The sequence below is a fragment of the Zygotorulaspora mrakii genome, chromosome 4 (genome assembly GCF_013402915.1).
Source record: "Zygotorulaspora mrakii chromosome 4, complete sequence".
In the NCBI taxonomy this organism is placed as follows: domain Eukaryota; kingdom Fungi; phylum Ascomycota; class Saccharomycetes; order Saccharomycetales; family Saccharomycetaceae; genus Zygotorulaspora; species Zygotorulaspora mrakii.
The window spans coordinates 900,459-911,489 of record NC_050722.1 but is presented as its reverse complement, the minus strand read 5'-3'; the positions used below and the strand labels follow the sequence as shown (position 1 = coordinate 911,489).

General features: G+C 41.9%; 5 protein-coding genes across 5 annotated transcripts; 2 read left to right on the top strand and 3 right to left on the bottom strand.

The window, feature by feature from the left end:
- Positions 1-171: 171 nt before the first annotated feature.
- PNS1 (Pns1p) lies at positions 172-1,848 on the bottom strand (the record flags this gene model as incomplete). The annotated part of the gene is made up of 1 exon (XM_037288592.1): positions 172-1,848. One exon carries the CDS (start codon positions 1,846-1,848, stop codon positions 172-174), a length of 1,677 nt encoding a protein of 558 aa, XP_037144487.1.
- Positions 1,849-2,437: 589 nt separating this feature from the next.
- ISN1 (IMP 5'-nucleotidase) lies at positions 2,438-3,772 on the top strand (the record flags this gene model as incomplete). Its single annotated transcript, XM_037288591.1, has 1 exon — positions 2,438-3,772. The coding sequence occupies one exon, from the start codon at positions 2,438-2,440 to the stop codon at positions 3,770-3,772; it is 1,335 nt and encodes a 444-aa protein (XP_037144486.1).
- A 150-nt stretch (positions 3,773-3,922) lies between these two features.
- Positions 3,923-8,410, bottom strand: HG535_0D04670 (pleiotropic drug resistance family ABC transporter; the record flags this gene model as incomplete). Its single annotated transcript, XM_037288590.1, has 1 exon — positions 3,923-8,410. One exon carries the CDS (start codon positions 8,408-8,410, stop codon positions 3,923-3,925), a length of 4,488 nt encoding a protein of 1,495 aa, XP_037144485.1.
- A 503-nt stretch (positions 8,411-8,913) lies between these two features.
- HG535_0D04660 (uncharacterized protein) lies at positions 8,914-9,402 on the bottom strand (the record flags this gene model as incomplete). Its single annotated transcript, XM_037288589.1, has 1 exon — positions 8,914-9,402. The coding sequence occupies one exon, from the start codon at positions 9,400-9,402 to the stop codon at positions 8,914-8,916; it is 489 nt and encodes a 162-aa protein (XP_037144484.1).
- Positions 9,403-10,211: 809 nt separating this feature from the next.
- On the top strand, positions 10,212-10,985 carry ATG40 (Atg40p; the record flags this gene model as incomplete). Its single annotated transcript, XM_037288588.1, has 1 exon — positions 10,212-10,985. The coding sequence occupies one exon, from the start codon at positions 10,212-10,214 to the stop codon at positions 10,983-10,985; it is 774 nt and encodes a 257-aa protein (XP_037144483.1).
- Positions 10,986-11,031: the final 46 nt, after the last annotated feature.

Genomic DNA, 11,031 nt, shown 5'->3' with positions numbered 1-11,031 from the left:
AATAATCAATTAAATTACCAATTTTTCCCTACTTGTTTATTATTAAATTAGGTTTACCACCGTCGTCTTAAAGTAAAGAAGAAGATTGCATGCTGGTCCTTATATTATATATATTAACCTTTGCAGTGAGAAAGAATCTTATCAGATACTAATTATTTGTTTTGCGAAGTATCAAACATTGTGATGGCTCAACTTCTTCAAGACATCAGGATAAGCCTTGAATATTTCATCGAATCTGTCTGGATAAGATGCATGAAAAACTTCTGGATCGTTGCCCAATGCTACGAAAAACGTGGCAGTGCCCGATCTAATGGTTTCGTTTGCGATATTCGTGATCTGTAAAGCGAGTAGAAACGAAAAGGCAATCAAAGGAGCGTTAAACCCACCAGTTGAGTTGTATGAAGGATTTGTGAATCTCAAAAATAAAAATGCAAATAATGCAGTGAGATAGCTTGCAAACATGGAATATAAACCCAAAGCAATGTTGATTAAATTGTCATTTATTAATGCGTCGATACCTTTTTCTCTCAGCATATACCACGTTTCCTTTGCAGCTCTCAGATATGGTTTACCGTAAAGTGCAATGAAACAATAGGCGTAATGATTGAAATAAGAGGCTAACCATTTTAAAAAACCAATAAGCCAACCCAAAATCATAAATCCAATTTGCGCTGCAATTCCACCATTCCCATTTGCAGTGACACTTTGTCTTATTATATTTATAACGGTCCTCAAAGTTTCAATAAGTGAAACCACTAACGACCCGAAGCAAATCGATCCGAAAGAATAAGTTAGAGATCTTTTCAAAGATCCAAAAGCTGGCCACCTCGGCATTCCCTGATCTGATTTTGACATATAATACCAGCAACCGAAAACACCTGAAACTGTACAATGAATAACATTTCTTATGACCTCACTAATGTAAAATCCACAAAAGAAAACCAAGACAAGGATACCAATGAGTTTAGAATTTGAACAGCCACCTCCACTAACTTGACAACCTTCGTTTGAGCTTTTTGGATCATATTTGATGTAGGTTGCGACAAGCACAAGAGAAAATAAAACAGAAAAACCTGTCGCAAATAAAGTTCCCACAAATGAGACAAACATTGTTTGGGGACATTTTTTCATTGCATCAATCACCGTTTTCAAAATTGCAACGCTAAGTGGAATTCTTGATCTCATCCCCCAGTAGCACAATGCCGTAATCGCCGTGAAAACAAGGAAAACAATTCCGGCCGACCAATATCTCAATGACAGATACATAACCGCAGTCCCCAAACCTGCTACAATGTTCACTATCATACCGCAATAGATGAAAAATTTAGGGAACATTCGGCACAACACGAAACCACAGAAAGCTATCACAAGTGCAATTACCGCAGCAAAAACTAACAAAATAGCTGAATTGGTATTCATTGTCCCCGTATTGTAATCAGAGTAGATTCCCGCACCGTTGCTTGAATAGGTCTGAGCCCACGCTCTTAAAGTTATCGAGGAAATGACAATAAACGCACACACTGTCAAAATGAAAAAAACCGTGAAGGGCCAATCATTGAATTTGGGCTTATTGTCGTTCTCAGTTGGAAAAGCTTCCGCAAAACTTTCTATTGGCGCCCCGTCGCTCTTCGAGTTCAGATTATAGTACTGGTCCTGACGAAACTGAGGCTGCCCTGGCTGCTGCGCGCCCTGCCCGCCCTGCGGCTGTTGACCGGTATTAGGCTCGTGCTGGTAATAAGCGGCCTGTCCCGAACCTGACATTTCTGACGTCTGCCCCATGTTGCTGTCCCCTCCGGTTGAGTAGCTGGGAGGGGGTTTACTTGGCCTCTGGTATTTTTCATCACTCATTTTCTGATGCTTAAAACTTCGAGATATATAACTCCGACACTAGAAAGGGTGCTTTAATGACAAAAATGAATCAGTCTTACACCTCTACGACGACCTTTCTCAAATCAAGATTCTTTCTAGACACTTGGAAGCAAGCTCACGAACCTTACCTCAACACCCACGGTAGTGCTGCCTTTAAATAAGAGTCTGTTTCTCTTTTTCTGCTTGTTCGAAGATATGTCATTGCGGCTTGTTTTTATATTGCTACCATCCTGGGTGATGCTTCCTTGTTGACGTAAAAGCTTCTACGGCTTCAAAGAGAGAACGCACAGAAACAATTGACAAAAGAGGAAATGGCATCTTTTTTCTATGCGAGTAACGTCAAACGACTTTTGACACTTCCGGGTAACAGGGGCGTGCTATCGATATATCCATATGATAGTGAAATTTGACGATAACGACAAGATCTGAGATAGAATCGTGAAGGTCAATTGAAGGGAAGAGATTCATCCTCGGTTTGGATTGGATAGTTTCAGAATTGAAGTAACTGGGTGCGTGAAGCGTGGTTTTTGTGGCTTCTTTGGACGAAAACAGACCGGAATTTTGCGTAATGTCTTCAAGATATAGGGTTGAATACCATTTGAAAAGCCACCGTAAGGATGGATTTGTCGATTGGATCAAAGGGCTGCTGGCTACGCCGTTTGTGCTGCATGCAGTGTCGCACGATATGGACGACTTGACCACCACACAGAGAGTGAGATCTCAATATGCGGAGATCTTCGACGACATATCGTCGTTAGTTTCGAACAAAATAGAGTTTGACTCGAGAAACGGGCAATTGAACGAGTCGGTGGACGACAACGAAAAGTATGAATTGATGGGCAAGTCCAGATTGAACCAACTGGTCCCTACTATCGGTAAATTCTTCACTGAGTTGCCGCTAGAAAAGGCGTTTTTATGGGAGGACGCTGAACGGGGGATAAGTGAACGCCGAATGGTTGCACCGAGTTTCAACGATGTCAGAAGAATCCTTAACACGGCGCAGATCTTCTACTTCACCGACCAGAGACGTAAGTACAGTAGGAACACATTGAAACTGGTCACGTTTGATGGTGATGTCACACTGTATGAGGATGGCGGGAATCTGGACTACACGAATCCGGTAATCAGCTATATTCTGAAGCTTTTGGAATCAGACATTAAAGTAGGCATCGTCACGGCTGCTGGCTACGATGAGGCAGCTCAGTATGATCAAAGGTTGAGGGGGTTGATCGTCGCAATTCATGACTCTTCTGTCTTGACTTTGGAACAAAAGCACAGTTTGACCATTATGGGTGGCGAATCTAACTACCTTTTCAGATATTTCGAAGGCGAGGAACCTGATGATTATGGATTTCAGTCAATCAGTCATGAAGAATGGTTTTTACCATCAATGAAGGCATGGGAGGAAGAGGATATGACTCAGACACTAGATTTTGCGGAAAAAACATTGCGCAATTTGAGAGAAAGGCTGCATTTGCCCGCTGAAGCAACAATAATTAGGAAGAAAAGAGCCGTTGGGATTATTCCTGGTGAAAGATTTGATCCAGTGACTCAGAGACAAGCCAGCGTTAAATTAGCAAGAGAACAATTGGAAGAAGTTGTTCTAACTCTGCAAGCAACATTAGAAAGTTTTTTGCCAGCAAGAAACATTCAATTTAGCTGTTTTGATGGTGGCAGTGATGTTTGGTGTGATATTGGTGGTAAAGATTTAGGATTGCGTATCTTGCAGAATTTTTACTCGCCTGATGATCCTATAAAACCGTGCGAAACTCTGCACATCGGTGATCAATTTGCCCCAATTGGTTCGGCAAACGATTTCAAGGCTAGATTAGCGGGGTGTACTATCTGGATTGCATCGCCTGCTGAAACTGTAACTAATTTACATAGACTATTAATCGAGTAGTTGGCGCATATAGATAGAAAAAAATCATTGTCTGGGAATATATGGTATCCCTCTAACTATTCATCGAAATAGACAAATTAATATTTCTATAAGATGTATATTATAAACAATGTAACAAATTGAATGTAAATCAGAAAAAGAAGAGTTAAATCACTCTTTCTTATCTTTCTTAGCTTTCTTTGCTGACTTTGGCTCCCTCATGTACCAGTACAAAAATACGGTCGCAGCATAATCAAAAACGATGTAAGCGATGAATATACCATAGTTTCTCCACCTGTGGTGATAAGACGATCCAACACCGCTCAGATAATCATTAGTATGAGAAACGCTGCAGAAAGAACAATCGGAAGTAGCAGATGGATTTGTCAAATAACCAGTTCCCCGACTCTGTATAAAAGGTTGCATATATTCTGAGCAAGTTTGTCCCGATGCTGGATCAAAGTGAACCAATTCATAATCAGCACATTCAATATTAACATTAGCAATACCAGTGCTTAGTAAACCATCAATAACATATGTCAATGGTGAAACTCTGTACATGAAAATCCAAAATCTTGGCATTGCTGAAGCAGTAGCCATAACACCACAAAACGATAACGATATTGTGAACAACAAAGAAGCTAAATTGGCAGCTGCCTCCTTAACTGGAACTAAAGCGATACACATGGACCCCATAGAACCAATCCAAACGTAGAATGCAGTTGAGTATAACCAAAACAAGGCTCCTCTTTCGTGAAGTTGGCCTGCCATGGAAGCATTTGAGTAGAAACCAACGGCATAGTAATAAATGAGATATGCGAGGGTACCAGCCAAAAAGTTCCAAGGTACCTCAACGACAATTTGAGAAGTGATAAATGCTTTCCACGAAAAAGTTCTCGAAGGTCTCTCTCTAGCTTCGTAAAGATCTCTTTGTTCAACAAAGGATGGAAGATATTGTTGTAAAAGGGTATTAAAGATAACTGTGAACATGAAAACTGACAACATTTGATTCTGTAGACCTTGAAGTGATCTATCCGCTTTGAAGAAAGTAAATCCAATGAATAAATTGTTGAACACTGTCATAATGAATTTTGGCCAAATATAATCTGGAGATCTCCAATATTGTTGGAATAAACGAATGCAAACATAGCAAGTCTGTTTCCATAAAGAGGTTGCATACTGTGAATGCTTATCGTCATCGTCAGTCGTGTTCTTAACTTTATTTGGTAACTCCCTTTCCATCCAATCTAATTCCGCTTGAACAGCTCTGTATTCCTCAGAATTTCTCCAAACTTCGTTATAATCTTGATTGGCATGACTACCGGGTGCAGCACCTACGACTTCTAACATCCATTCCGCGGGGTTTGCATCTGGCGGACATTTATGTGAGCCATGTGATTCAAAATAGTCAATCATGGTTTGGCATCCTTCACCTAATTCACCAAAATATACGGTTTTACCACCACGTTGTAAAAATAATAAACGATCAAATTCTTGCATCAAGATAGCAGAAGGTTGATGAATTGTACAAAGAATTGCTTGCCCGTGATCAGCAAGTTTTTTCATTAATTGACAGATAGACCAAGCAGTTTGAGAATCCAAACCAGATGTAGGTTCGTCCAAGAAAACCAACAACTTTGGTTTAGCGACTAGCTCAACGCCGATTGTAAGTCTTTTTCTTTGTTCAACATTCAAACCTTCACCAGCAACACCAACAACAGCATCTGCATACTTTTCCATTTCCAAAATCTTAATAACCTCATCCACGTATTTATTCTTATCCTCAACAGAAACAGAAGCTGGTTGACGCAAGTGTGCTGAAAAGATTAAAGATTCTCTCACAGTTGCAGTTTTCAAGTGCAAATCTTGCTGCTGACAATAACCAATAGATCTAGGGAAGGAACTGTCACGAGGTTCACCATCAATGAAAACATCACCGGTAATAACACCCATGGTAATTCTTTCCGCTAAACTATCCAGCAAAGTTGTTTTACCTGCGCCTGAAGCACCCATTAAAGCTGTCAAAGTACCGGGTTTAACCCATCCATCGACATTGTTCAAGATACGTCTGGTTTCTTTCTTGATTTGGACATCGTAACATAAATCTCTCCAGTGGAAAATTGCCTCAGATTTACTCAAACCTACACCGTTACTATCGGATGAAGAATCAGAAGAATCTTGTAGGAGTTGTTTATCTGTAGTACTTATAGAATCATTTCCAGCAGTTTTTTCGATATCATCAGAATTACGAGGTGTGTTCAATTTTTGCTCCTTCTTATATTTTCTAACAATAGAATGAGGAAATACTAGCATTTCACCCTTTTGCTTTGCACCTTGGTTGTATTCACAAAGGACTAAATAAACAAAGAAAAAGAAAATCAAAAACGCCATACCAACACCGAATCCACGCCATTTATGGTTATTAACATAATTGTAAGATGTACTCAAAAAGGCATCACCATTGACAAAATCATTGCCGGCAACAGCACCAACTGCAGAACAAACGCGTTCGGTACCTGTAGCACTTTGATAACCGGATCCACTAGGAATAAAGGTTGAACATTCAAAATCACGACCATGAAATTCATTTACCATCAATGATTCGAAGAGGTATGCAAGCGGATTGATATACCAAATCCATTTCGACCAACCAAGCATTTTTGTCTCTGGCACTGCAAAACCTGTAAACATAACGAATGCTAATAGTAACATAGAAGCAGGAACCATTGATTCTGTAAAACTATTACAGAGTGAACCAACGCATCTGAAAAGATGTGACATTGTAAATGTTGCAACATTATTGATTAAAAAGTAAAAGAAAAATCTACCACCATTTCTTCTGAAATTGACCAAAAAATAAAAGATAATGTTGAAACAAACTGAAGTAAGTATTTTGCTTGGAACCTCTGATAGAACTGATGCAAACGCATCAGCACTTGGATGGTATAAAGAATAAGTTCTATGCTTTTCAGTAATTGGTCTTGCCTCGAATAGAGAGAAAATTTCTAATAACGATGAAAAAGCATTGAATAAAACAGCGAAAAACATTGAAGCACCACGATAATAGAAAGTATCAGTATCGGGGACTTTCATAATTTTATAAAACATGGAACCTAAAATTAAGGCCATGGCAGAATTACCAATAACTTGGAAAAGAGTAACACCTGAACTGTTTCTAATTCTCCAAAAATTACGGATTATTAGATATTTCACCTGCATCATATAACTTACAGTATAAGGTGAAGAAGGCCTGGCCCTCTTAGACTGCTTTGCAATATGAGCTTCTCTAACTGCAGTTTTACTCTCCTCGTCATTTTCCGACAGATTGGCATCGATATCTCTTAGTAGTTTTTTATAGTTTTCTGATTTTAACCAATGGTCTGACATTTCTTTTGGAGTTTGTGGCACATGAATACCTTTTTCAATGAATTCTTGATTTATAATTCTCTCTTGAGGGCTTGTAACAGCTGTTAAGAAATCTGCAGTAGTTTGTCTTTCAGGACAGTAATAACCCATATCTTGAAAGTATTTTTTAGCTTCATTTGAAGGACCGAAGAAAATTTGGTAACCAGCGTCAAGGACACAAACTTTGTCAAATAAATCGTATGCATCTTGTGAACATTGATAAATGGCAATGGTGGCAGCAGTGTTTTGAATGGTTGCCTGAGTCTTTAAAGCACGAATAAATTCATATGCAGTGGCAGAATCCAAACCTCTTGTTGCGTTATCCCAACACTGGAATTTTGAACCACAAATTGTAACCTCTGCGATAGATACACGCTTTCTTTCACCACCAGAAACACCCCGTACTAGTTCGTTACCAACTTTGGTATTTCTCGTGTGTGATAGACCGTAAGTTGCCATTGCAACCTCGGTCACGTGGTTGGCCCAAGCTTCCCTTGAAATGCCTGGTATACGATTACTTGGAGTCTTTAAGCGTGCCACTGTCAATAGCGTTTGATAGACTGTAAGATGAGGCAAATGAATATCGGCTTCTGCATTGTAGACAACTTCACCTCTGAAATGTTTGCTTATATCAAGTGGCGATAAACCTTTGTATGAGATAACAGAGTCTTTGGAAACCTTGAACCCGTGGGAATTCGATGAAATGGTCTTCAACAGCGTGGAGCAACCAGAACCCGGTCTACCCAGCACGACCAGCAGTTCGCCGGCCTTGACTAAACCATCCATTGGCTTCAGAATTTGGAAAGTATCAGTCTCCTTTGCAGGTCTGAGCTGTCTATAGGCTGTAGAAATTAGCTTCGTTGGCAGATTCGAAACGGTCGTTTGATAAGCAACGTCCGCAGAATCACCCGAAGCACTCAGGTTCTTCCAGCAACAATCCAGTTCGTACGGCTTGAAATATTCCGGGTCCGACTGCACTAGTCGAGACATATTTTTGACCCAGTCAGCACTGCTGAAGTCGTCTGACGTAGGGTCGAGCTTGGCACTATAGTTGGCGTCTGTTTCGCCATCAAAAACCGGGTTCACACCCTCCGCGGCGATTGAAGATGCCACTTTCGCTAGACTCTGATGTGAGAACGTCTCAGCCAACTGGTGAATCTCGTCCTGCGTCTTTTCGTCGAATCCATTGTACGAAACCCTCTCTGATTGCACAGAGGACGAGCTAGAGTCCTCCTTTGGCGCTTCCGAAGTCATCGTCAAACACCACTACTCTGCGTTACCTTACTTATTATGTCCTCTCTTGACTGTGCTGTCTCCGATAACTATACGGGCTATGAGTATAAGCACAACAATGACCACAAGAACCAATAACTATAACTATACCGATGAGCACAACTATACCGATGAGTGTTAGTGTGAGTATGCTGTGTTCTCCCGATAAATAATAAGCTGAAAATTAAAAATGTAGAACAAACTCTATCCTTATATATCTTGCCACCCGCAAGAAAAACACTTCCAGCAAGAACTAAAATAGTACTATCGCAGCAACAACAACACTAACAAAAACAAAATTGACCTGAGCGGAGCCGTCATGATGACATATCAAGAAGAAGGAACTAACCGCTCATATTTTCTTCTTGTTCCGCTGAGAGACATTTAATCTTTCCGTGTCAGTCTTCATCATCGCAGAGATACATACTAAACAGATCTTTTTTCTTTCTCCGTACGTGTGATGGAATCCGTCCGAATAATCTACACTAATGGAAACTACTTTGCAGTATGAGAATTCTCGCCTTGGACAGAAGAAAGTGTTTTGTTTTGGGATCTGTGTCATGTGTGACGACGCCTAACGGAATGAGAATTACCGCATTGGTATGTTCCGCCTCACGATCGGTGGATTCTTTGCGATGCGTTCCGTGGCGAGATGGCACCTTTGACTTTGACTTTTGGGTTTTCCCGCCATGTGCGGCCGTTGCTTCATGGCCTCTGCGGACATCTGACTGGTGGCATGGAATGCGATAAGCGCCCCTAAAGCGGGCATTGGAACATGCACCGTCGTTTAGGAGAGAGCGGCGGAGGAGGAGGGGCTCTAAGGAATTGAGGGGCGTTAGCTCCGCGGAGGAAACCTTCCGAAGAGGGCTGTGCGTGAGGGGTGCTGCTGCAGAAAGGTGGTCCGCGGAGCCGCGGAGGGCAGCCGGTCCACGGACTGAGTGAAAAACAGGTTTCCGCGGTTCCTCAGCCAACATGCCTGTGGTATCAGATATGGCTTATCGAGGCGATACGCACTGGGCGTACACAATGATAGCAGTCAAGATATGAGTTTCGTGAAGGTAATTGAAACTATATAATTGAAGGGCGATGGGGGGCCATCTGATAGCTTGGGACAGACGCGGATACTTGTTGGTTGTTACCCGCTTTGCGTCCACTGCTGGCTCAGAACTGTAACTTTATTTGGCATATATCCCCAGCTACTGTGAACGGCCGTAGTCGCCTTGAAATGCACCTGCGCTGACATACATGTTGCGCTGACGCCGTTGGCAAACGTTGGCAAAGTAAGAGCTGTTCAGGCCAGGCTCTGTGTGGTCTGTGTCGTGCAACTGGGACTCGCAACGTGGCAGCCTTTGCGGTCGGACTCGCCGCAACTTCTTGTACCGCACTATCAATAGAAAGAGTATTTCCTTCTAATGCTATTTTTAACTTTAGCCCGCTAAACTGACTTCGATGCATATGCACGGAACGAAGGCACGGGGGCACGGTGTGACAGCCGTATGTGGGCCGTATGGAATGCATGCGAAAAATGCAGGACTGACAAAAGTGTGTGCCGGGTAACCCCTGGGATGTTTTTCAGCGCGTGCTATCAAGGAAATCGAAATGGAAGTGGAGCAGGGGAGCCGATGGCAGGGCCGGACAAGGTTGACGATATTCGTAGAAAGTACTTGTAATCGTCAAGTGGATCACTAGGTTTTGCTGTTCTTTGGTGGTACTATACCGAGGAAAATACTGGCCACACGCTGCGTCTTTTCTCTTCTAAGCTAAGACTCGTTGCAAGTTCGCAATGCTGCTACTCTCGCCCTTCATCCATCTGGTGTCGTTAGTCATCCCGCTGATTTTGACGCTGGAAGTGCTCAACATGGTGTGTCTGACCACGAAGAGCACCGACAACGCAGCCAGCAAAAGCGGCAGAAAGGGGTCGAGTTCCTCAATCCCGACAATTTCGTCATCAGATGTCAATGTTCGGACGCTTATCTATATGTTGAAATACTGGACGCTGTACGTGATGCTGTTTGGGATGCTGTCTAATTTAACGTGGACGCTTTTGAGCGTTTTGCCATTTGGGTCTCTTGGCTTTCTGTGTCTCAACGGATTTGTCACTTTGGAGTTAGTTTATCAGTTTATTGAGTTCATTGAGAGTCAAGACGGCAAGGTTTTCTTTCTCTTCAATAAGTTCAATGACTCGAACGTCACTTGGTGGCAGTGGGTGAATTATGCAACGACGTACGACGAAAATAACGTTGCTTCAAATTTTGTGTTCGGTAAACTGACACAGTTCGTCATCTCGCTGGCCAACAGGTCTCCTTTTTCACGCACTGATTATTTGGACCGTGGTTTCAACATTATGGAACTGTACTTGAGACAATTCACGCACACGATTATCATGCAACGTGAAGCCTACGGACAGCAGCAGCAGCAGCGCCAAGCCAGACAACCGCGAGATCACGAGCAGGATACATCAGCAAATGTTGGCAGGAAATCAACAGCTTCAAGATTCAGTGAAGGTTACGATATGCTCGACGATATCCTTCAAGAAAGCAGACAGCGAAAAAATTAGGTTATTAAGGAATAGTATAGTATTAGTTTAACAGTAAAGGTAAAGG